Below are 24,677 nucleotides of genomic sequence, written 5' to 3'. Positions count from 1 at the left end.
CCAAAAACAAAAGGGCATACAAATCAGAGTTAAGATGCTGCAACCTGCAGAGCCATCGATATAGATGTTGCAAAATTGCATCAGCATATACATTTCCAAACGTGACTGCATCTGCAAGGCACCTTTGGATCAACTGTTTTAGGACACGAAATGCAGGTGCACATGCAGTATCCTCATCAAAGCCAACATGTTCATTCTGAACAGGTGCTCCAGGATGCATGTCCTGGTCATATCCTAACAAAGCACCTCCTTCCATTTCATTCACTTGGTTGCTTTTCAAAAGAGCATTTACAGCCAGGTGATGAATCTTTAGCTCCACTGTTATTTTTCTATATGCACCAGGGTATGTAAGAACAGGTTGATGGACCTCATCAGCAAAACAGGTATCTTCCTCATTAATGCCACCTAGATCTGGAACACCATCGTCAGATATCCAAAGTACCTGTTGTTGATCACGTAGTGCTCTTGAAAAGAAGAGATCTGCTGTAAATACGAGCCAATCAAGTTCAAAATTCCCCACTGGTACATGGGCATATCTTGACAGAGAGATTCTATCATTCAACCACTGGGACGATGCAGCACAACGTTGCATTCCAATTTTCGCAGCCACTTGCTGCCACCCAAGAACCTGATAGTGACTATCGCGAGCATTGGAAGGAATGTTCACACATGGGAAATCATCTAGAGCTCGTATATCTGACTTCATTGATTGAGCGTTTGGGCATTCAATAACAGCAATTGTAGGTCCATGATGTTCATGTCTGTACTCATTTATTTCTCTTTGCAAAATCTTTTCAGCATCCTTGATATATCCAACATAGTCCACCTTGAAAATTACACCATTTCTAGGAGGAGGTGGTTCTACAGATAGAGCTTGGCAAGCTTCACGGAATTGCTTTTCAAGAAAAGATGGTAACAAATCTTTATTTTGGTAAGGATTAACCACCACAACAGATATTGTTCTTGATGCAGGAAAATACCCAATATATATAGCTCGTCCTTCAGAGATGCTGTTATACAAGTAAAAGAATGAGATGGATTGCTCCAGATAAGAGCATTCAGTTGTTGTCTTCATGTGTAGTTCACTCAGACTCCAGGCATCCTGGATATTTCTTTTCTTAGCTGTTTTGTCCACTTTACAGACACAACCAATCTGGAGGATAGCATTAAACTCCAATGGCACTTTTGTTTCATATATCCCCTGATCAAAGGATTGCATTCCAGTCAACCCACTTAAGTAGATATCTCAAATAAAACTAGTAGCATATGAATCATTTTAGTCCTATTAACAAACCAAGTTCTGAATTTCAATATTCCAACCCTTAGAGTGGGATGTTAGAGTGGACGTTAAAACACATATAAATAGACAAATAACCATAGAGGGGGAACTATTACGTCTCAAAATCACCTCACAAGTATCATGTTAAATTACTAATTGTCCCAACCCAAAAGCTTAAACTGTTAGGAAATTGTGAATTCAATCACTTAACCATAATTTTTAACACTCCCCCTCACGTGTGGGGCCCAACACATGGGATTTTAAACATTTTAAATGGGAGAAGAATGGAGACAATGATTGAACTCAAGATCTCCTGCTCTAATACCATATTAAATTATCGATTGTCCCCAAAAGCTTAAATTATTAGGAAATGGTGAATTTAATCACTTAACCATAATTCTAACACACAACAAGGATGAAAAATAGGCAAACAAAATCAAGAGACAAACATGTGCACTTACATTTGCAAATGCATTAGTAGGATCATTCATCTAAGAGTTAAACGCTTTCCAAATGTGTTACATCAAAGAATACACGAAAGAAATCCCATAGTTTAGAGTAACTTAAGATGCTTGGAACCAATAAGTTCACAAGAAATTTCTATCGCCTATACTCACATTTCAAAACTAAGAAGGAAATTCGGAAAAGCCCTTAAAAATTAGCATTGTAGAGGGACAGGATTAATAAGTAATATAATTTTTACATAGCATGCAATAAAAACTTCCACGCTATTGGGAGATCTTGCATATACATTATTCCTATGATATCTACAGTTTCCAAAAATAGAAAGACCCAAAAAGAATGCCTACAATGCCTCAATAAGGCCTTAAAGAAATTTTAAAGTCATCTTAAACAAAAGTAGATGTAACTTGCTATGCTTATTTGATGCAACTTACACAACTGATCATGAAATCATAAATTGTACTCAAGAGTCTAAAATTTTATGTTTGACATAAGTTGTACCCATTGTCTCTTTGCCAGCTGAAAAAGGACAATATAAAGTGCTAAAAAATATAAAGTTGCTGATGCAATACCTCATACATTAAATTAATCTAGTTTTGATAGTTCACAATCTACAAATAAAATACCCTACATTGCTGTTAATGCACAAGCAGAAAACATCAAACTTCAAACCATATAGGAGATTTCCTAACCAATCTCTTTTTGATTGGTAGCCAACATGATAACACAAGCCTAATTACCATTTAAAAAGGGGTCCGGTTAATGTGTGCCCTAAGCTATCCATTTTTGGGAACATTTTATGGGAAATTGAAAAAGCTATAAAAAAATTTCAATTCTCGATAAAACTTTTTTCCAAAAATGGTATACTATTGTATGCCCCTTAGAGCACACATTAGTAAAATCCTTTAAAAATAGGTTAAGAAACTTGTGACATTAAACAGAAATGAAGACCAGTAATATAACTATATAAGAAATCATGAACAAGGTATGCAACAAAAACCATATATGCTTTTTTCAATTTCTTAAATGATTATAGGTTAGCATACTGACCTCAACTTCAGGGTCTGCAAGGAGGGCTGCAAATTTTTTGCTATATTTTCTAAATTGATCTTCATCGATTATAACCTATTAATAATTCAGAAAAAGAAAATTAAACCTCAAATACCTTTCATATGAAAAAATCTGGTAGAAGCACCATTATCGTAACTTTAAAAGAGCTAACAGTAAACAAACCTCATACAAGTTAAAGCTACGCCTTCCATGAGGAAGAATCTTGCTTACGCGCCTTCCCAGAAATTCTTCTGTTACAGGTGCTTTTGAGTTGAGGTAAAATACTCTAGGAACGGTCATGGGAATCTTAAGCATGATTCCTTCTAAAACAACCCAAGCAAAAAATTGGCCATCTGAACTCAGAACTAGCTGTATGATCTGAACCATAGAAAGAAGAGATCAAACTTCAATTCAAACCATTCCATCTAAGTGTTTAAAATGAATTAAAACCAATACCTGCCAGTGGCAGCGTGTTAGAGATACTTCATGCCTCTTAAAATATGAACTGACGCCAGATCTGCCCTGAGTATCTTTACGATTTGTCACATCACCCAGCACTTCAAGAACACCTTTACCACGGTGTGGGGTCCTTGAATTGCTCAATCTGTTAAAGTCAGTGCCATTTTACCAAGTAGTAGATTAGAAACATCATCAGGAAAAAATATCTAAGCTCACATTAAGAGACTTGCATACATATCACAGTTCATTTGAAGTTCTACATCCAGTTGGTGGGTGGAACCACATATTTGGCCAATCAAATAAAATTTACTAAGGACCTGTTTGTAGTCCCATGAAATGTGAACAGTTATATTCTCATACCACCTAAATGATGTGGAGTCATCCACCATAGTCGTTGGGGTGGATCAATTTTTAAGAAATTAATAAACTCCCTTATTTAGCTTTTTATGTTTATGGTTGCCTCTTTTGAATTGCTTCATTGATGACAATATATTTTATCACAAAATCATATCACATAAACAACAAAACAATTCATTGTCCATGGGAAATAAAAACAGGCCCTATTTTTGGTCAGCCTAATCTTAGGGTCATCTGTATGGCTTGTGCTCCCTTTAATAACCTTCAAAAGTGATAATGAGGGGCAATTCCTTAAAGAACGTCCAGATGGTGAGTATATAAGAGTGACCTTTTAGTTACATAATACTATGCCAAACTCTAAATGGAAAAACAATATCATTTTATAAATAATTAAATGTAAACTGGTTCTTTCAATGTTATTAATCAGATCTATTGTAAGGAAGAAACTCAAAACAAAAGATGTACTAGGCAAATTGTAAATCACATTTGTACAATATCCAATCTGTATGAACAGTTCTAAAACCATCAGATGGACCTTTGTACATAGGAAACAAAGAGCATACCTTTGCCTCTTCCTACTCTCTATAGTATCTTTCCACTTTCTTTTCTTCAGTTCAAGCCATCCTCGATAATCTACATTTTTGTCAATATTTTCAGAAGAAAGGGCAGGTAGCCTATGATCAGTTTGTTGTTGCAGGCTGCCTACTTGGTCATTTGTTTTGACAGAGTTTTGTCTATTATTAACTTCAAAGCAACGAACAATTGGTCTAGGTCCATTTACAGAATTTCTGCTTTTGTTTCCAAAGTCCTCCAAGTCTTTAACAATTTCTTCATTCATCACACCATTGGTGCCAGCAGCATCACTATTCTTTTTCAAAAATTCATCCCTGTTCAACGAGCTGAAGATATCAACTAATTTGCGTTGTCGAAACTTGTCCTCCTTCTCGCGAACCTTCTTATGCAGCCAATCAGGATGTACTACCCTAGGGACAGGATTTGCAACCTGAAAATTTCAACTCATCTAACATGAGGCACACAAAAGAAAAAGGGAGATAGATAACTTCAACAAATAACAATGAACAAGCAACAAAACCTTTTGCATTGCTGCAGGAATGGTAATAACTTTCTGAATTGCTGAACTAAGCCTTTGCTTGTAATAAGACCAGTCAATAATGGATCGAATGCCCACATCTGATGAAATCTTGCACCATCTCCGCACATAATGCTTCATTATTTCTGTGAATTCAAATGTGTACGTGCTTTCTTTAGTACATAAACAAGAAGCAAATGAAATTTAAGAAAACCATGGCAGAACTTTACCAGCATCAGTTTCAAATATTGCAACAGGAACAGCACGCTCGCTTACAGGTGTTCCCTACTCGCATAACACAAAAACAATCTTTAGATTAAAATCAACCCACCCAAAAAAAAAAAATAAAAAAAAGAGGAATTTGGAAATTAAAAAATAGATATGCCAAGTCTAGTACAATAACAGTATCTAAGATAGCAAAAAGAGATGAAACAAGCACAGAAGGGAAAATCAAAGCAGCTTTGTTTCTGAAACAATCTCTCCTATGTTACTGAAACAAAGAGATGAAATAATCTCTCCTATTATCATGCATATACAAGTATGGATATATCAGAAACAAAGCTGCTTTGATTTGAGGATGTCTGAGATAACAAAAACAAAGGGAGGCCCAGCCTCCTTTTTCTTCCAAATTACCAAGAATCTCCCATTGTTTTTTCCATCTCAGACATCTTCAAATCAAAGCAGCTTTGTTTCTGATATATCCATACTTGTATATGCATGATAATAGGAGAGATTGATATGTGCAGCATTCAACAAAGCTAACAACACCTTTGACCTCACAGGGAAAATTAAAAAATGATGATGATAGGCTGAAAACTTGTCCATGTTAATATACACTTCAATGATAATCAATAGCTCATATGAGAGGATGAAATATGAATGTATTATTGAGTGATTGATTTAAAACTCTGATCAAGTAGGCTTTTCACATGAGCAATAGATTATGCTAGTCTAAGTGAAGTTGGAAAAGAGCAATTTAAATCAAGCTGACATTCTACAAAGTTTAGCTGGGGTCAGAGGCATGGATGAAATTGAGTCAAACACGTTGATGGAAAGGCAAAGGTTGGCACTAACAATAATGTTTCTGATGGTGACAAGGGCAGAAAATGCATTATAATAGGATCATTGGCTTTACTACCAAGATCCTGAAGAATATAAAATTGCTCTTTCATTATGCCATTTGGAATGACTTTCTCAGCACATCAATCTTTCAAGTGTAAAGCAGATCAGCAACACAAATTGGGTGAAAGACAACAACAGCCACAATATCCCAAGCCTACCATGAGAATACCCTTCCAGGCCAACAAAGGTGATAAATATATTATCAATGCTGACAAAATTCATGCCAAATGTTAAATTGATCATGATTAATATACCAAGAGCTGCCATCATATAGACAATGGTATTTTACCTAATCCAAGAGAATTTCTATTTCGTTCTTATGAATGGATCTATATTGTCCATACTGAAGCCTATTTCCGATTGTTCCCTTGATTTTTGCACTGATAATGACCATATTATATCAGAAGAAACTTCACTGGCTAAGTACACACATGGAAGGATCCATAAAGCTCACATTCCTGAAGCTAAAAAAGAAAAAAAAAAAAAAAAAAAGCAACATACCTTAGGTTCACATGCAACTATATACTGGCAGCGGAGTCCTTTATCTTTAACCATTGCATCACCAAGAAAATCAGCAAGGCGTCTTGCAGTGGTCACTGCACATGACTTTTGTTCACCATAGTCAGCTAAGGACTTGCTCATGGTGCTTGACTCTGATATGTAGTCAAGCAGCTCACTGTCTGCGATATCCTTTCCTTGATTCTGAGATAAGAAATGAAAGAAAAGATAGGGGGAAATTTGAGCAATCCCTGTTTTGAAACTTGAACTAATCATGAAACTATGAACATCCTCTGTTACAAATAAATAAGAAAGAGAAAGAAAAAGGGTTTGTACAAGGAACCCTAGAGCCATACTTTAAACAAAGCAAGGGGAAATTCGAACTAGTGACCAAAGCAAAATCAAAATCAATACATCGAACTATTTACGTACATCAAGAAGATCGAGCCAGCGGTTTGCAACAGAAGCTACAGCTGAATAGCATTCCTCTAAGGTGGACCCATGGAGGAACTTGTCAAAGAGCTCAGCCTGCAAACAAGATGGTATTTTACATACAGAAAGAGATAATTTGGAAAAAAAAAAAAATATATATATATATATATATATATATATATTGTCAGATGCATCAAGACTAACTACTAAAATGAATATAAAGTTGGCTCATTTTTTTCTTTCTGTTGGTAGGAAAATTTGGTTCCATATAACATCAACATAATTTTATCAAGACATGCCACAATGAAGAAAAAACAAGGCCAATTCTATAGCAGGTAAAAGCAGGGACAGATTACAATAAGAGATTACCTGGAAAACTTTGATGAGCTTCAGCTCACCTCTACGCTTGATCTCAAAACCTTTAAGCTCAGCAAGGGTTCCATCATCATTAAAAACAGCATATCGCTTCTTAATTAAGATTCCTTCTTCCTTAGATGCAGGAATAATCATTGCCTACATGGAAGACCAGATGATTTGCGTGAATGTAATGAAGAACAAATCAATTGTTAAATTAACTAGTAACTATTCAACATTACCTTGTATGGTCCATCGACTTCAAATTCAATCGAGCATTCACTATGAGTTGTATATCTTTTATTGATTGGATCTGTTAGTGTCTGTAAAACATAGCAGTTAGAACTTGAAGAAATACTGCAGTTACATAGACAGCCAGTGTCATGTTGCAATACACTAAGCATAACCAGAATGATACAGAATACATCAGGAATTAAACAATCAATAAGGTTCCAAGCTAACCTGGTATTGATCATTTGTATTGTTTCTGGCCACATCAACATTGAGCATAACACATGGATATGAGATTGTCAGCTTCTTCTTCAAGTCTCTGAAATATATATTTCCCATATGAAAGTCAGGTTCTTTTGATACTCAATAACCATATTTTCAAAAGTCAGAATAAAACCTTGGATGATGCATTTAAATTTGGCTACATGCAAGTGGTATAATTAAAATAAATGCCATATTAGTGATGAGGATTTTGACAGTTGACATAAAAAAACAAACACCAATAACTATGTAAAGCATGAAGAGCAGAATCGTACTTGGTTTTGAAAGTAAAGTTCTCTGGAAAAGATCCAGGGAGCACACACCAGATACCATCTGTATCTAATTCAAGTGGTTTTCCAATTTTTTCAACCAATACGCGAGCATTCTGAATTATTTTTGCTCCTGTATATGTAACTACTCCAGCCATTTCCATTGAGTACCATCTTGCACCCCTGGAAGAAATAAATGTTTGAGAGATAACACAAACACAGAAGCCACTGTAACAATAGGCTCCATAAAATTAGTTTTCAAACCAAATGGAAATCACCAAACTTACTTGCGCATGACGTAACCATAGAAGGAATTAAGTATACACTTATGGGCAAGTTGTAATGAATCATAAAGCACTACCATATCCTGCAATAACAATATGAGACTATGTAACTCATCATCACAAATTGACTATATTCCAACTGTTCCAAAAGCTGATGAATAATCTCCATACTTGTGCTTCCTGGATTTTTATAGAATTTCCACTAGCCTTGGCTTCTGACAACTTCCCTTTCCAAACCTTGTTAAGTCCTTTGTATTCATACCTTCTGTCCCGAAAGCTTGAACATGATCAAAAGAAATGCAACTTAGTGAAAAGAAAATGTAATTCAGGAACACATAGACGCACACAAAAGGACTTTCCTTTTGAATATTACAAATTCAGAATTTATAGCATAACAAAATTTTAACTGCTCACCTACGAACAGTGTCAACATAAAATGGGTTTTCCCGCATGCAGATCCCTGCTTCTCGGAGTTCAGTCACTGGCTTATCAAGTACCCGTTTATATGCCTGCAGAAGACAGTAAAATTTATTATCTCTGGCATTACTTAAGCAAAAATGTCTACTAGTACCAAGTGAGAAATATACCTTCTGACAGTACTTTTTTAGACGCTCTTTTAGCCTCAATTGTTGCTCTGTCTTTGGTAGGTCAAGAAAAGATTTTGGCAACTGACCACCAGTACCATCAACGAACTCAGACTCAATTTGCTTCTTCAAATGATAATAGTCACTGAAGTTATTAAGGAGACATGCATACACAATCATCAGTCAGTCTTTTATTGATGCACCTATAGAAATAAGGGAAGACTAAAACTAGAAATAAAAACCTTTTCTTTGCCATGAATGTCTCTCCACGCCAAACCCATTCAAGCTTTCGTAGACAAGTTTTTCCTGGGCGGTTGAAATCACACGCAGTGCAGACCTCATCTGTAACTATTGATGGTGGCTGGAATAAAACAAGAAGAAACCTTGGTATACATTGATAGCAAAGGTACAAATTGGGGGGATGAGACCAACAAAAACTATTTGATGATGTCAATGTACAAAACAAAATAAACATTTAAAACCACTAATATATCAGCTCAAATTGGAAAAGACATTGTAATACACTAATCAGGAGATAACCCTCAAAGAAACAAGATAATTAAGAGGCATCAACAAAGCATGTTAATGAACTCAAAACCTTACCATAGCAATGTGATCCCACAGCGGGCGTGTCCTAGGTCAATCTGGTATATATAAATGACTACATGGAGTTCCAATTGTCACTAGTCTATTTGATGTATAGCACAAATGTGGCTATCACTTTCTCGGGTTGTGACAAACGGTATTTAGGCCAACCTGGTAATGTCGTGTCACCTGTTGCTTGGGGACAGTACAGAACAACTAGGTTGACCTTTGCTATAAAAGCAATTACAGTGACAAACAAGGCAAAGTTGTTGACAAAAACTTGTGAAAAGACAACAATTTCCTTGCCAAGGATAAGAAAACTGGTTTAATATGTCAAAGTAAGTGAACTTGCAGTAATTATAAATGTTTGGAAGGATTTCCAATGGTTGGGATCTCTTTTCTGAACATTAAATTTGTGGTTGGGGATAATAACCAGGTTTGCTTTTGGCATGAGCTGGGGTGTGGTAATTCTCTTTTAAGATATCAGTTTCTTGACTTAATCCTTCAAGATATGGACAAGGGTACTTATGTTGCCTCATACTTGGGCTGTTCAAAAGAGATAGTACGCCATTGGAATCCTCTTTTCTTTTCTTTTTTTGCCAAATTCCAGTATTAGGGGTTGGAATTAGTTGCTGGATTTTTCATCTGTATACTAATTTTCCAGAGTGTGTTGGAGGTTGAAAAAGTCAGGTCCATAAAGCTTGATGTTCATTCTCTTCATGATGCGCGAAAAGGCTATTTGGTTTGGAATTGCATATGGAGTGCAAAGGTTCATCAGAAGGCCTCTTTTATTGTTTGAATGGCTGCATTGGAGAAGATATGATGGTGGACAAACTTCATAAGAAGGAAATTCTTAGTTGATTGGAGTTGGATGTGTAAAATCAATGGGGGAGCAAGTTGATCACACTTCATTGTTTGGCGGCAGGAGTGCTTAAGTTACTTGTTTACACGAGCGATGCCAAGGAATTTGATCCAATTACTTGCTTGCTATCAAAGCAAGTATGGTTTTTTTTTTTAATAAATAGGAAGTATATTTGACATTGACTTATACTAAGAGATATGGAATAATTTTCCATTAAATCTTTATATGGACACTTTGGAGAGAGAAAGATAGAAATAGTCAAATATTTGATGGTGTTGAGCTCATTCATAATTCAATTAAGTTATTATTATTGGGATTTTTAAACAATTGGATGAGTCTTACAGGCTGCATTTACAAAATTCCTTGACCTTCTAAAGTTTAGACTGTAATAATTAAGGAGAAGTTCTGTACATTTCCAATTTACTTGGGCTTTCTAGTTTCTCCTTTAATTTATGAATTTAATCTTTATCAGAGAACACTGCCTTACAGATCTTATGATGTCCCACTGTCATATTCTTCGTATTCAAATCAAAACCATTCCATCCTTGCAACATATTTTACAAGAAAATATAAACCAAAATTTAAAAAGAATTTTTAAAAAAAAATGAATATCATCCACAATTACTTAAAGCATTTATTAACATCGTACCTGGAGTCTGTTTGTTAAAATAATATTTGGATACATTGCAGCTACATCAAGATGATAAATAAGGGGGCATTCATCACGTATAGGCTCGCCTTGCAGTCTTACAAGCTACAGATGAGGGAAGAAAATAATTAATGAAAAAAAACTCTTCCCGAATATATATATCTTTAAATATTCAGATGTTAACGCCATATTTAGGTGAAGAACTATACAGTAAAAAATAAAAATAAAAAAAGAATTGCAAGCTTAGTGGTTATGAGCTTTAAATACAAATTACTAGACAATGCATTACATATTATTAAAAGAAAATTACTGAACATTTTTGGACATGAGTCCAAGCCCCATTACTGGAACATAAATCATATGCTTAAAATAGAAATACTCAGTACCTTTTCCATTATAGCATTCTTCACTTCATCATAATTGGACACTGATTCCAAGTCCATCTTACCCTCTACTCTTATAGCATATTGCAAATCCCGGTCAAGGTTGTTGATCAGTTGCTGTAATTCAAAACACTCCAGAGTGAATCAAGTATATTCACAAAGCAGAAATGAAAAAGGATTCATATTAGGAAACCTTAATTGAGTAGCTTTTGATTAGGCACAGTAGATTCTTTTTCTTTTTCTTTTTCTTTTTTTAAATTCAGTAAAGCAACTTCCAGGAAATTTTACAAAAGGATGGATCAATCTTGAAGGAAGTTGTTAGACTGAAATATATAGGAATAAAAAGGATAACATTTCAAGACAAGTGATACAGCAAATAAAATAATATTCCACAAACTGAATGCCTCGATGAACCAAGACTACAAAGTTAAAGAACATATAGTAAGATTTTCACCAACACAAGCACACACAAATTGCTGTTTGGTGTATGTTAAAATATTTCCACCTAGAAGAAATAAACACTCATTTGAAAGAGAAATATCATATTTAGTTGTTTAGACAAACTACATCAGACAAAATAGAATAAATTCACTAGACAGTGGCCTATGAATGTTATAAACAGCAGACAATGTAGAGATACTGGATGAACACTAAATCAAACCAGAAGTCATTTTCAAATGATGTAACTGAAGGTCTGGTCAATAATAACAGTACATGAAATAGAAGAAGAAATTGCATACCTCATAGGCAGATGGATCAAGCTTGAAACTAGTAGGAATATCAGATCTAAAAACCCCACTTTCGAGGCATTCCACATGGCCACCTATATAAGTCTCACTCTCAAGAAGGTGACTATTGTAAAACTTCTCTGGGTCAGATTGATGTTTGTTAGGACAGATAACATTAGCCTGGTACGCCTGTAAAGGTTGCAAAACATGTGAAACTGGAAGAAACTTGATAGCATAGTGTTGGAAGAATTTGCTTTACAAAGAAGTGTAAAAGCTTCAGAATGCATGTGCCCAAGAACACACCTGAACCATAAGCAGCATTTCACAAAGGGTCCCACTACCTTTGCGTAAAACCTCATCTGGTGACATAGGTATAATAGTAGCTAGAGAGAAAATGAAGGGATGAACATACGTCATGTACAAGTAGTAAGTTGCAACAGCATCAGAAACAGAATAGGAGGCCATCATCTGTGATAATATTTTCAACAAAAAATACATATATACTATCGTTAGAAATGATCCCAAGAAGGTAATGTACAAATAATTAATAAATAAAGGTGGGCAAAAACCAAACAGAAGTTTCAACTGAAAAACTCAACTAACAGGTACTACATATCAACAATGCGCTTCAAGAAAAAAATATTTTGACAACGCTGACTGCCAAGAAAAAGAATTGTGGTAATAACATCCCTGGCTGAGCAACCCTTAGACAACAATAGCAGCACTTGGGATCAGGGCATCTGATGAGGTGGCAGCCAGCAACTTCGACACATACATCATATTTATATAATGTCTGTGTGCATGTGTCTGCGTATTACAGGATGACTCGTAGCTGTGGGTTCTCTTCATAACTAGGGTTATAAATAACCATATAGACATAACTTCTGGTGCCTCAACCCAAAGTGAAAGCAGGATATTTTATTGCTGAGCTACTCTCTCTCCCCTTCCCCCTGAATGCCACAGGGTTAATAATAGAAGCCAGCATATGACTAGCTCCCTAATTGCTTTTCACTCAAAAAACCTAATCAATTATGAGTTATTAGCAGCACATCTTTGAGGTTGCCTAACCAGTAAGGCCCTCTTCAATATCAAACTGAATTCTCATTAGAACATATTAGAATCAAACTTTGGGAATGTCAAAAGTGGCAAGATTGGCTTATGCATCTGCTTCTGTATTACCCTACATATACAAAGGAAAAAGATTAGCTCCAAACCAGTTTGGAGCTATCTTCCTTTAACCCATTATGTGACAATTGAAGATACCATCAATGTGTAGTTATAATAACATGACTTTTTTAATTAATCACGTGACTTATTTAAATAATACACATGAATAGTCTTATAAATTGCTACATAGTGGGTTGGAAGAGATTCCTCCAAACTGGTTTGGAGCTAATCTTTGTCCACACACAAATTAAAACATGGTGGATGTTACTGAGCTCAGCCAAGCAAATAAACTTACATGCCACTTGCTCCAAAAGACCAATAAAGAGGTAAATTTCAGACCTTACACACAAATATGCACATACAGCTGTCATTTTATATATCTACAATAGTTCATATAGTGATCCTTTTGTCCTTACATCCCATCATCATTATCGCATAACATGTTCTAATTCTATAACTGGCACACCATGTCAAGTCAATTTTGCTACATAAGGAACGACATTTCCAGTCACTCATACCTGAGGCTTTTCCTTTGCAAAGCTAACCATATCCTCAGGATTCACCTCCAGGGGATCATAACCCAACTTTGCTTTAGTGACAGCCTGACATAACATCAAGAAAATGTAAACGCGTAGCACAGCTACTAAAAAAAAATTTCATGTTACTGGAAACTAAAAACTAACACAAATAATGAAATTCTATCATTATGATTATGATTTTGAAGTTGCATGTTATTCATAATTTTTTCTCCTAAATCAATTTATAATATTTCTAAGGTAAGAGCATGGACATACCACACAAGGTGAAGTTATTCTTTTGTCAATATGTTAATCAAGATTCAAGAGGATCATTTGTCGTTTAGATTTTGCACATTATCTCCTATGTTGATAGGTAAATATGTTCGTTTTCTTCCTCTCTCACTTGCCGCCACACCAACCCCACCACAACTGACAACAACTCCAGCAAGTCAGCAACCAAGACAAAAACAAGGCTGAGTTCCACCAATCAAAATAGCTAACCACTGCCCATCATAACAATCACCAAACCAAGCCTAAGCCACCACTTCTCCCCTTGAACCAAAACCCAAGCCACCATAAACCCATCATTACACAAAGCTTTGGCAATTTTACAAAGGCTACACCACCATGTATCCAAACCATAATGCATCCATTACCAGGTCTAATTCAGAAAATATTTATTCCCAAGCTGGATTCTGAGAATTGAAGTATCTACTTTCAGAGATGCACTTGTAAATTTACGCTAGTCCTGCCATTGCAGGGTCTGAGAGGGGAGATCTAAATATACAGTTCTAACACTCAGCATATATACTTGAAAATGGCTGCTCATGTAAATTAAACCATGAACATTAGCCATTGTTTGACCAACATAAATAATACGTTAATCACGCAGAGTGGTTATCAACTTGTAAAGAATTAACTCTCTGATTGTAGCATTTATTTATTAAGAAATGTGGGAAATGCTAAAGTCAATAAATAGGCCTTTGGATATTGTGGATTTTAGTGAAAGCATGAAATTGGAATCCCACTTTGATATGGACATGATAAAAGAATGAGAAACAAGACTTAAAAATGACCGTGCCAATCAACAAGAACCAAAGTAAAGTTATCACTTACCAATTAAAGAATCTATCTAGATATGGTTGCATGTAGATGTAAACGCAAAATTTCAGAAAATAAAAATAAAAACAATGAATATCACTACTATGTGTTATCTCTATTAGTCATTTGAGAACTTGAAAAGAGAATAATACAACAATAATATGAAAATTTCATCTGTCATAGAATTGTAATAAGAAATGAAGGGGTTAATATTCAAACAATTAATAGCCCATAAACCATTAACTCTCAAGATGTACATGCTATAATTAAGAACATTTTCTGGGTAAAGAAAAGAAATGCAAGAACTTGTAATGAATAAAAATTAAACTAATAACAAACAAATTGAACCCAAGTTGGGAGTTTGTACCTTTAGGCCCTGGCTTCCTTGAGGGAGATAACTATCACGTTTGACCCAAGCAAAGCAATCCAGATGGCAAGAAAATTTAGAACGACACTCCCCTTGATTCTTGTCACACTGAAATCCTACCTCCTGAGCCCAAAACGAAAAAAAAAAAAAAGGTTCAACAGGGAGGGGAGAAACATTAAAAAGAACAAAGCTATACTTTTACATGGAGCAACCAAGATATCCCGATGACAACTGAAATAAGAATATCTTGAAGATCACAAGTATATAAGAACAATTCAACTATTACTACTCTTACTAGAATAATTAATGTTAAACTTGGCATCAAGTCAATAGTTTTGCACACATTTAATCAAAGATTGAGAAGCAGAGAAAATTTTAGCTAACAATGCTTTTGAAACTTCTTTCATAATTGCCATGATAGTATCAAGGTCCAATAAAACATAAAAGAAATTTGAAATGTGTAACTTTTGTCAATTACTGTTGCTGTAATTTAAAATATGATATGTGAATACAGAAAGAAAAGAAATGAAAGTTCAAAGAAGTTCCAAGTAAAATGCATGCCATCCCACTACTAACAGAAAAGCCAAAAATTTTCATGTATGTGTTATTTCAGTTGAATTTTTTGGAGAGCTAAACAACAGAAAACTAAATATTCTGTAAAGCACCCTATATCTAAATGCTTCAATTGAATATAGACACAATTGATGTAACAACATGTTACAGGCAAAAACATAGACTAAACAATATGAAAGTCTGGTTCAAGATTTTAGTGGCAAAATGATTTCAGAAGTCTTTTGCTACAAGCCACAAGCCATTAGCTAGCAGTAGATCACTGACTAACTATAACAACATATTTATAGCCATTGATCATGATACAGGGTAAATTTATGCATGCAACTAATGATATTTACATTCTAGCCTTCTAGGTAATAAAAAGAAGGTAAAAGTCTACGCTGATATTCTAGTCATTCAACTAACAGAAATAAACAACGCACTTCACTCATTTTTAACCCATGATAGGCTGCTCTGCTTTCCAGGAATGGCCAGTCAAAAAAATCACCATTGTACGTGACATAAATACCAGGCTTCACCTCTCGCATATGGGCAAACCACTGTCTAAGAAGCTCTACCTGCAAGAACAATCAGATCACTTAACAAAAATTATCCTGCATAAGCATCCTAAAGCAGTCTAGGAAACCTAACTGATATAAATGCACACGCGTATATATATGGACAAACAATAAACACGCGTGCTGGAACACAAACACATATACGTGCAATATAAATATATACCTAACTAAATACGTGCATCTATACATACAAATAAAGATTTGTGTATCATTACCTCATTTCTCACATTTGACACTTTAAAATACCCTTCAAATTCCGGTTTTGGAGTATACTCTAAGTCCTCTATATCATCTCCAACACACTGAAAATAAACACAAAAAGAGTGGCAGATATTTATTAACAATTGCCAATGAAGGATTGAGTCTATCAACACAGAACAAAACCATGGCTAGGGGATCAATGAATCACAAGCAATGGGAATAATGAGGCTTACATAGATGCAAAAGAAATGAATAATAATTCATTTTCATCAGCGATCACTGGAGGAAATCAAACTTTTATGAACATATACTGGCCACAATCTTAAAAATCATCGATTTGGTTAATTAATTACAAAGGTAAAATAATATTGGAACTCAAGAATATAACATCTGTTGTAACCAAGAGTAAATCATAGATATTGTAAGGAGATAATCTTCAATGCTTGTCAATGAACTGAATTAGTATTACCAAAATAGTCAGGATATATTACTTATAAAAATAAAAAGGAAAGCTCTGGCTGTCATTCACTAGAAACATCCATAATAGTGCCTGACAGAAAGGACTTCATATAACATCTCCTGGCCAAAAATCAGTAGTAAAATGAAGCAATAAGTTTCTAAGAGTTGAACTCCTATGCGGTCATCTTTTACAAATACATCCCCCCCCCCACCCCAACCCCTCACCCCCAGGTTCTTTAACATGCATCTGTGAGAGCCATTAACATTACCAATATGTCCCAAACTTCTTAATTAAAAACCAGATAATACTCATTTTATACATCTTAGGCTAATAAATCACAGTTATACTGGGAACAGGGAGAAGCATACAACACCCCCCCCCCTCCAAAAAAAGCATCAAATGCAAATAACTAGTTATAAAATTAAGCAACTATTATACCTGAACATAAGACAGACCAGAGGAATCACAAAATCTTATTGCAAGACAGAAAAAGAATTCACTGAAAGAGCACTAAGCTTAAGCCGTTCATGTGTACCTCTCTGTTAATAATCAGGTACCCTTGTCCATCAACCATGTACGAGATCATCATTACTAAATCGTATTCAGCATCAGGAAATTTCAAAGGAAGCTTTGTAGTCTCAATATCAAATGCACAAACATGCACTTCAGCACGTTGCAAAAGATCTGTCCTCTTTTCCAGCATAAGACCAGTACTGGATACACTAACATCATACCATTGCCCACATCGTACATCTGAGTCATGAATTTCTCAGTGTCTCTAAAGGAGATAGAAAAATAAAAATGAAATCTCAAAAGAAATAGAAAGAAACAAGAAATCACCATTATCAATGGCAAATCGAACATGATAAGGAACATCATACTCGCGGAGATCAACAATACAATCTAGAAAATCTTGAGGCCTTTGTTCTCTGCAGATCAAGTACCAAATATTTTGGGATAAGTAAAGAGATACCACATGTAAGAAGAGGTAAAAGGTCAGAGCTAGGGAGTAGAACTGCAGAAAGAAAACAATAACCTTTTCACTAAAAGGGCAATAATGGCTGGTTCAACACAAATGGAACCTGAATGAAGAATAGAGCCTTACTTTTTCCCTGCTATAATGGACTCATATGCTTCGGCAGCATCAAATTTTTCCTGGTTTCTTTGAACAACATGCATTAGGTCACTCTTCACATTCATTAATTGTTGAACCGTGTCAAAAGATAGCTTCAAATAAGGTTTGTGCAAGCCAGACAAATGGTTTTTCTGTCCAGAAGCACTCAAAGATATCAGAATGCATATAAAGGGATACAGAATTATTATACCGACTCAAGAATAAATAATGATAATGATGTGCAAGGATATGATCATTGAATAACCAATCATAACAAGCCCACTATAGTAAATTAAGTCTGTGGGTGAATGATATAGATTATAAAATTATCTGCAACAATTATTTTAGCATGGTACGACCTAACACTCCAGAAAAAATGATTAGCAAGAAAATGGGTTGAATAGACAACTATACACCCTAACTGCAAATTTGATGTATTTTTTTGCAAAACATAATGGTTCTTTAATCAAGAAGCATACAAGGAAAGATAACAAAAAGGTGGAAATCCTTAAGCCTTATGCAAATGCCTCAGTTGTACACACTAGCTTATTTATGAGTAGGACAAAGGTGAATGTAGCAACATCCAGATGGTGGTTTGTTGATTCCAAAAGCAGCTGGATTAATGTAAACCCCACAGTTTTACTAAAATAAAGAGATGCAATGCACCAGGGTAGGATAACGAGCTTATTGTGTCAAAATTGTGCTACATCCATCTGCGCTAATGTCAAGGGACATATGGCAAGGAAAGGGACCATTTAGGAAGCCATCTCATTTTTTTTTCTTTTTTCTGAAGATTTAAGTTTCAATGACTACCAGTCATCATGTGATAATCCCCATTTAACTTAGGAAACTATATTCAATTCAGTAAAAACACATCAATAATAATCTACCATGTAAGATGCAGTGAGACCAAGACAATATGGTTTGGATGTGTAGATTGGCAGGAAGGGGTTATTTATAAAGTAGGATAAAATAGAAGGCGATCAACTTTCCTAGTCAAGGTTAGAAATTAGATAGATCGGTTTACCTTTTTCACCAAAAACTATGATTTTGCCAAATTAACTTGATGTGCCTTTCACTTAAGAAATGAGAACCGGGACAGGTACAAGATGGAGACTAACTTATAATTTTTCTTAGTATGTTTACCAAAATTACACCCACGAAAAAAAAAAAAAAAGGACCTGAGATAATTTTTTTACAACATGTCAGAATTAAATTATTAAAAAAAAGTGTAATCCACACCATGGCGTCAATCATGCATTGCGTTCATTTCCATGCGAGTAGGTCGACAAGCAATCAAAAGAATACAAGACCTTGGTCCCACTCTTATGTCTAGCCCATCATCCCAACATAACTTTAAATTCTGTGGGAAGATCTTGCTTCAAAAAACTAAACTTTCAAAAGGCTGGGCATATTAATATGCTTCGCAATTTAATTGAACTAAATTCACTTGCATAATGATTATGTAATAACAATTGTTATAGAATGAAACTAGCTCTAGCTCTGCCCAAAGACAAGTGAAGCTTCTAGCATTGCCAAAGGGATCATTGAGATCTCTCTATCCCCCAACCCTGAATTCAAACAACTTCACTTCTTTGGTAGGCCCAAGAAGTAGTCGGGTAATCACTTAAAAACAGTAGAAACTAGAAAACTTGCATGATAAGCATAAGAAGGAAAGCAGTACAATTGTAAGACATTTCTAATATTCTAAAGGACAAGAAAAATTATAAAAATATTAATCCAAAAAAAAAAAGAAGAATTTCTTACAAGATCAAGGTCTTCTTTCTCAATGATTTCAATATCAGCAATTTGGCTTTCATAGCGCCGTCTCAAATATGCATCAACATCTACTTCTGTTTTTTCCTATAATAACAATTCCATCAATGTGACCACCACTATGACAACTACTGACCCGTGCTTAATATTTCAAGTAAAATATACATACCTTCGTGGCTGCATAGAAATAAGGTCGGAACTTGTATTTTGACTTGAAAGTCGAACCATCCTACAATTAAACTAAAACTGTTATATAATCAAACAAGCCAAACAACTACCACGCAAGAAAACACATTTCAACTAAGTGCAGTAAGGAACCACTATCCATACACGTAAAGAATACAACTGCGTCGGGAAAGTTTACCTGCGAAACAAAATAAAGATCAACACAACTATAGACGTGTTGAGTGTCTTCATCCTCCCAAGACGACTGCAAAACACGAGAACACATCAATAATTTTCCTCATGACAAAAGTTCATGTACTTGTGTGTCGCTAGTAAAATTGAGGCATATAGTAGAGCAAACTGAATATCAAATTGTAAGACATTTTCATTCTCTGTGATATGAACATAGCACAACTAAAGTGACTAAACCAATTACTCATTTTGCAACTAAATATTTTGAGCTTCAAAATGAATTATCAAATTTCATTTTCATACCAACACAAATATAGTTCCATGCAACTAAATTTGCAATTTCCTTGTTGCGAACCGATAATAAAGGCGAAATAGCTAATGATATGAGCCAAATCGAAGCAGATAAAAACATAATCATCCAAAAATGGATTAGCAGGATATACATGGAGATGAAATTGATGAATAGAGACCAAAATTGACTTACGGGAGAGGATGTGAGCAACCATCCGAGGCGCTTGTCGCCTTCGGAGAAGAGATCGAAGCCGAACTTGGACTCGAGCTCCTCCTCGGCGGTGCGGATTAGCTTCTGCTTCTTGGAGCTCCGCGGGTCACGGCGGTCCCGCCTCCTTCCTTCGCCGTTCATTTGAACTCTCTCCGGCAGCTTTCAGATCGGAAAAATGAAGACGGAGAGAGAAAATGTCAGTGTGTGTGAGAGAGAGAGAGAGAGAGGTTTCGAAACCCTTTTCTGAAGTTGTAAATCTGAAAGTGAGGGCACCCGGGACTGAGGTCTGAGACTTGGGAGTGTTTTTCCCGCGCTTTTGTTAGCCTTATTTTGGGCTTTGATTACACAAATGCCCCTCTCCTTCTTCTTTTTTTCCTTTTTCCTTTTTCCTTTTTTCTTTTTTCTTTTGTTTTTTGTAATTACACTCCTTGGAAGTTTTGAGAAATAACATTCCACCCCAAGCAAAAAAAACATTTTACCCCCCTTACATACAATTGACCAAATTTTATTAAATTAATATTTAAAAAAGTGTATTAATCTACCCTTTACTTCGCGGCAAATTTCTAAAATTATCTTATTTCATAATTAAAATTTTTTATTTTAAATTTTTTAATTAAAGTGTATTTTAAAATATTAAGTGTGAATTTTGCACATTATATTTTTCTTTTTTTTTAATGTGTTGTGGAGTAATTTGTTGTTGCAAATGTTTCGGTACTTGATAATTTTGCATTTTTAATCTAAATTTATCAATTATTATACCAATATATACATAATCAACCAAGTTTGATGATTTGATGGCATAATCAAACTTATTTAGGCTTCTTTTTAGTATTTCTCTTTGGATGATCAAGTGATTTTAAATAGTCTTCTTCCATATGCTTTGCATCAACATGCATTGGTCCACTTCTTTTTTAAGTATTGTGGTTTTGATAGTCATATTCTTTGTTGCAGGTGTCTATCTTGGTGTGATGGCATTTTTTCAAGATCATTTTGACTTGGTGCACCAACACAAGTAGATAATAAATGTACTAAAGGTAATGACAAACATGGCAACAATAACTAGTGTTGGCTTTGGAGGACTCCTTTTTTATTGGCTAAGAAAAAGAGCGGTAACCTTTTTTGTGTAAAAATTACTCAAAATACGTGAAAATTATAACTCGGATTCAGAATCCTTGGTTAATTTAATTGAGCCTACTTTGATCCCAAATATGAGCCCTACGATGCTCACTATGACATAGCTTAACCAAGGATTTCGAATCCAAGCCATAATTTTGAAGTCTTATAAGTGATTTTTCGATCATGAACAACTTTACTAATGATGCAATTAGGTTCAATATAATTAGTTTCAAAGTAAAGACGATGAATTGGAAATCATGAATTTCTTGGGATGAAAAGGAGAGAGAAGTATGAGGGTGGAACGGGTCTTCTCTAACATGTGGGAAAAAGAGAAGGGGAGAGATAACTTTTTAACTTTTTTGAGAAAAGAAACATGCCTCTTTTTAAAAACAAGTTATGGGTTATCATTTTATAGTAATACATTGTATGAGTTTTTTTATTTATTTATTTTATTATCATATTATAGGTTTATTTAATTTAACACTTAAATTATGTTTGTTCTCCCTAAACTTTCTCCTTACATTTACATTTATCACATGTTTATATTTAAATAAGAAATTATTTATGTTTACTAGTAGAAAATAATATAAAAACATATATGCTATTGGTAATGTTTATGTTTATGCTCATGGTGCTTTTATATAATTGTTTTCTTCACTAAAAAAAAAAACCATTTATCATAAAATATGCTATAACTATGCTCATCATTTTGGCTTGATTTTAAAGCGTCATCTAGATTGTTGCTATCACCATGCTTCTTGGTTTTGTGTGGAGAATGCTCAATTAAGTTGGAAAATCCTCAGAATGGAGGCACAAATTGCTGTATATGCTTCTTCTAGAATTTGAAGAGTGTGTGCTTCTTTTAGTGCTCAAGGACTCTATGTCAAATACCATCCAAGTTTCCTCTACTAGCATTCCATTCGTTTCAAGGAAACAAATATAGAGATTAAGTGCACTCAAATAGAGATAACAATTAAAAAAAAAGTGATATCCTCCAAATCAATAATTCTGCCGAGGTGATTAATTTAAAGATTGAATAGCCAATTTTCCGTAGGACCAATCCCACTAATATTGAATCTCCAATATGCCAACAAATTGAATTATAATTTAAACAATCTGAGACAGTGTCCCCATTGCAAATCGGTGAATTGCGCTATTTGCAATCAAATGTATTATACCAATCTATACGTAAACAACCAAGTTTGATGATTTGATGACATAATCAAACTTATGGACATTTAGGCTTCCTTTTAGTATTTCTCTTTGGATGATCAAGTGATTTTAAATAGTCATCTTCCATATGCTTTGCATGCATTGGTCCACTTCTTTTTTAAGTATTGTGGTTTTGACAGTCATATGCTTTGTTGCAGGTGTCTATGCCAGTGTGATAGCATTCTTTTGTGATCATTTTGACTTGGTGAACCAACACAAGTGGATGCTAGATGTAGTCAAGGTAATGACAAACATGGCAACAACAATTAGTGCTGCCTTTGGAGGACTCCTTCCTGATTGATTAAAAAGAATGACTACAATATTATTTGCGGAAAAATTACTCAAAAGACTTCAAAATTATGACTCAGATTCAGAATCCTTGGTTAATTTAATCGAACCAACTTTGATCCCGTATATGAGCCTTGCAATGCTCACGACGACATAAATTAACCAAGGATTCTGAATCCAAGCCATAATTTAGAAGTCTTTTGAGTGATTTTTCGATCATGAGCAACTTTTCTGATAGTGCAATTAGGTTCATCATAACTAGTTTCAAAGTAAATACGATAAATTGGAAATCCTGAATTTCTTGAGATGAAAAGAAGAGAGAAGCATAAGGGTGGAATAGGTATTCTCTAACATATGGAAGGAAGAGAAGGGGAGAGATAAGTTTTTCACTTTTTGAGAAAATAAAATCTCTCTTTTTAAAAACAACTTATAGGTGTTTGTGTTTATATTCATTGTACTTTTATATAATTATTTTCTTCACCCAAAAAAAAAAACCATTCATCATCAAATATGCCTATAACTATGCTCATTGCTTTGGCTTGATTTAAAAGCTTCATCTGGATTGTTGTTATCATTATACTTCTTGGTTTTGCGCGAAGAATGTTCGATTAAGTTGGATAATTCTTTGGATGGAGGCTTAGATTGCTGCGCATGCTTCTTCTAGAATTTGAAGAGCATGTGTTTCTTTTAGTGCTTGAGGACTCTATGTCAAATACCATCCAAGTTTCCTCTATTAGCATTCCATTCGATTCAAGTACACAAATATAGAGATTGAGTGCGCTCAAATATAAATAACAACGAAAAAAATAAAATGTGATATCCTCCAAGTCAATTATTCTAATGAGGTGATTAATTTAAAGATTGAATAGACAATTTTCCGTAGGACCAATCCCACTAATATTGAATCTCCAATATGCCAACAGATTGAATTCTAATTTAAACAAACGGAGATAGTATCCCCATTGCAAATGGGTGAATTGTGCCATTTGCAATCAAAGGTATTATACCAATGTATATGTAATCAATCAAGTCTGATGATTTGATGACATAATCAAACTTATGGACATTTAGGCTTCCATTTAGTATTTCTCTTTGGATGATCAAGTGCTTTTAAATAGTACTCCTCCATATGCTTTGCATCAACATGCATTGGTCCACCTCTTTTTTAAGTATTGTGATTTTGACAGTCATATGCTTTGTTGCAAAGTGTCTATCCTAGTATGATAGCATTCTTTTGTGATCATTTTGACTTAGTGAATGAACATAAGTGGATGCTAGATGTAGTCAACATAATGACAAACATGGCAACAGTAATTAGTGCTGGCTTTGGAGGAACCCTTCCTAATTGGTTAGGAAGAAGGACCACAATATTATTTTTGGAAAAATTGCTCAAAAGACTTCAAAATTATGACTTGAATTCAGAATCCTT

The 24,677-nt window shown here is 34.7% G+C and overlaps 1 protein-coding gene across 1 annotated transcript in view; it reads right to left on the bottom strand.

Annotated features, from left to right (window-relative positions):
- The window catches only part of LOC142608329 (DNA polymerase epsilon catalytic subunit A-like), a 32,171-nt gene extending 11,274 nt beyond the window's left edge, over window positions 1-20,897 (bottom strand). Inside the window, exons 1-33 of the mRNA XM_075780084.1 lie at window positions 20,615-20,897; window positions 20,138-20,203; window positions 19,943-20,002; window positions 19,765-19,860; window positions 17,989-18,149; window positions 17,724-17,812; window positions 17,419-17,636; window positions 16,438-16,524; window positions 16,088-16,222; window positions 15,093-15,215; window positions 13,625-13,708; window positions 12,243-12,407; window positions 11,952-12,128; window positions 11,215-11,328; window positions 10,829-10,933; window positions 8,975-9,093; window positions 8,736-8,877; window positions 8,563-8,657; window positions 8,320-8,425; window positions 8,152-8,231; window positions 7,871-8,047; window positions 7,566-7,653; window positions 7,346-7,426; window positions 7,119-7,262; window positions 6,750-6,845; window positions 6,321-6,521; window positions 4,928-4,982; window positions 4,701-4,843; window positions 4,171-4,610; window positions 3,248-3,395; window positions 2,975-3,169; window positions 2,792-2,866; window positions 45-1,201 (exon numbers count right to left, since the gene is read on the bottom strand). Of these exons, the coding sequence (XP_075636199.1) occupies window positions 45-1,201; window positions 2,792-2,866; window positions 2,975-3,169; window positions 3,248-3,395; window positions 4,171-4,610; window positions 4,701-4,843; window positions 4,928-4,982; window positions 6,321-6,521; window positions 6,750-6,845; window positions 7,119-7,262; window positions 7,346-7,426; window positions 7,566-7,653; window positions 7,871-8,047; window positions 8,152-8,231; window positions 8,320-8,425; window positions 8,563-8,657; window positions 8,736-8,877; window positions 8,975-9,093; window positions 10,829-10,933; window positions 11,215-11,328; window positions 11,952-12,128; window positions 12,243-12,407; window positions 13,625-13,708; window positions 15,093-15,215; window positions 16,088-16,222; window positions 16,438-16,524; window positions 17,419-17,636; window positions 17,724-17,812; window positions 17,989-18,149; window positions 19,765-19,860; window positions 19,943-20,002; window positions 20,138-20,203; window positions 20,615-20,773 (5,381 nt within the window). The 5' untranslated portion in view covers window positions 20,774-20,897. The remainder of the gene's footprint in view (window positions 1-44; window positions 1,202-2,791; window positions 2,867-2,974; window positions 3,170-3,247; window positions 3,396-4,170; window positions 4,611-4,700; window positions 4,844-4,927; window positions 4,983-6,320; window positions 6,522-6,749; window positions 6,846-7,118; window positions 7,263-7,345; window positions 7,427-7,565; window positions 7,654-7,870; window positions 8,048-8,151; window positions 8,232-8,319; window positions 8,426-8,562; window positions 8,658-8,735; window positions 8,878-8,974; window positions 9,094-10,828; window positions 10,934-11,214; window positions 11,329-11,951; window positions 12,129-12,242; window positions 12,408-13,624; window positions 13,709-15,092; window positions 15,216-16,087; window positions 16,223-16,437; window positions 16,525-17,418; window positions 17,637-17,723; window positions 17,813-17,988; window positions 18,150-19,764; window positions 19,861-19,942; window positions 20,003-20,137; window positions 20,204-20,614) is intronic.
- Between the last annotated feature and the right edge of the window lie 3,780 nt (window positions 20,898-24,677).

This window comes from Castanea sativa, chromosome 8 (genome assembly GCF_040712315.1).
Source record: "Castanea sativa cultivar Marrone di Chiusa Pesio chromosome 8, ASM4071231v1".
In the NCBI taxonomy this organism is placed as follows: Eukaryota; Viridiplantae; Streptophyta; class Magnoliopsida; order Fagales; family Fagaceae; genus Castanea; species Castanea sativa.
This window is presented reverse-complemented; position numbering and strand designations above follow the sequence as displayed.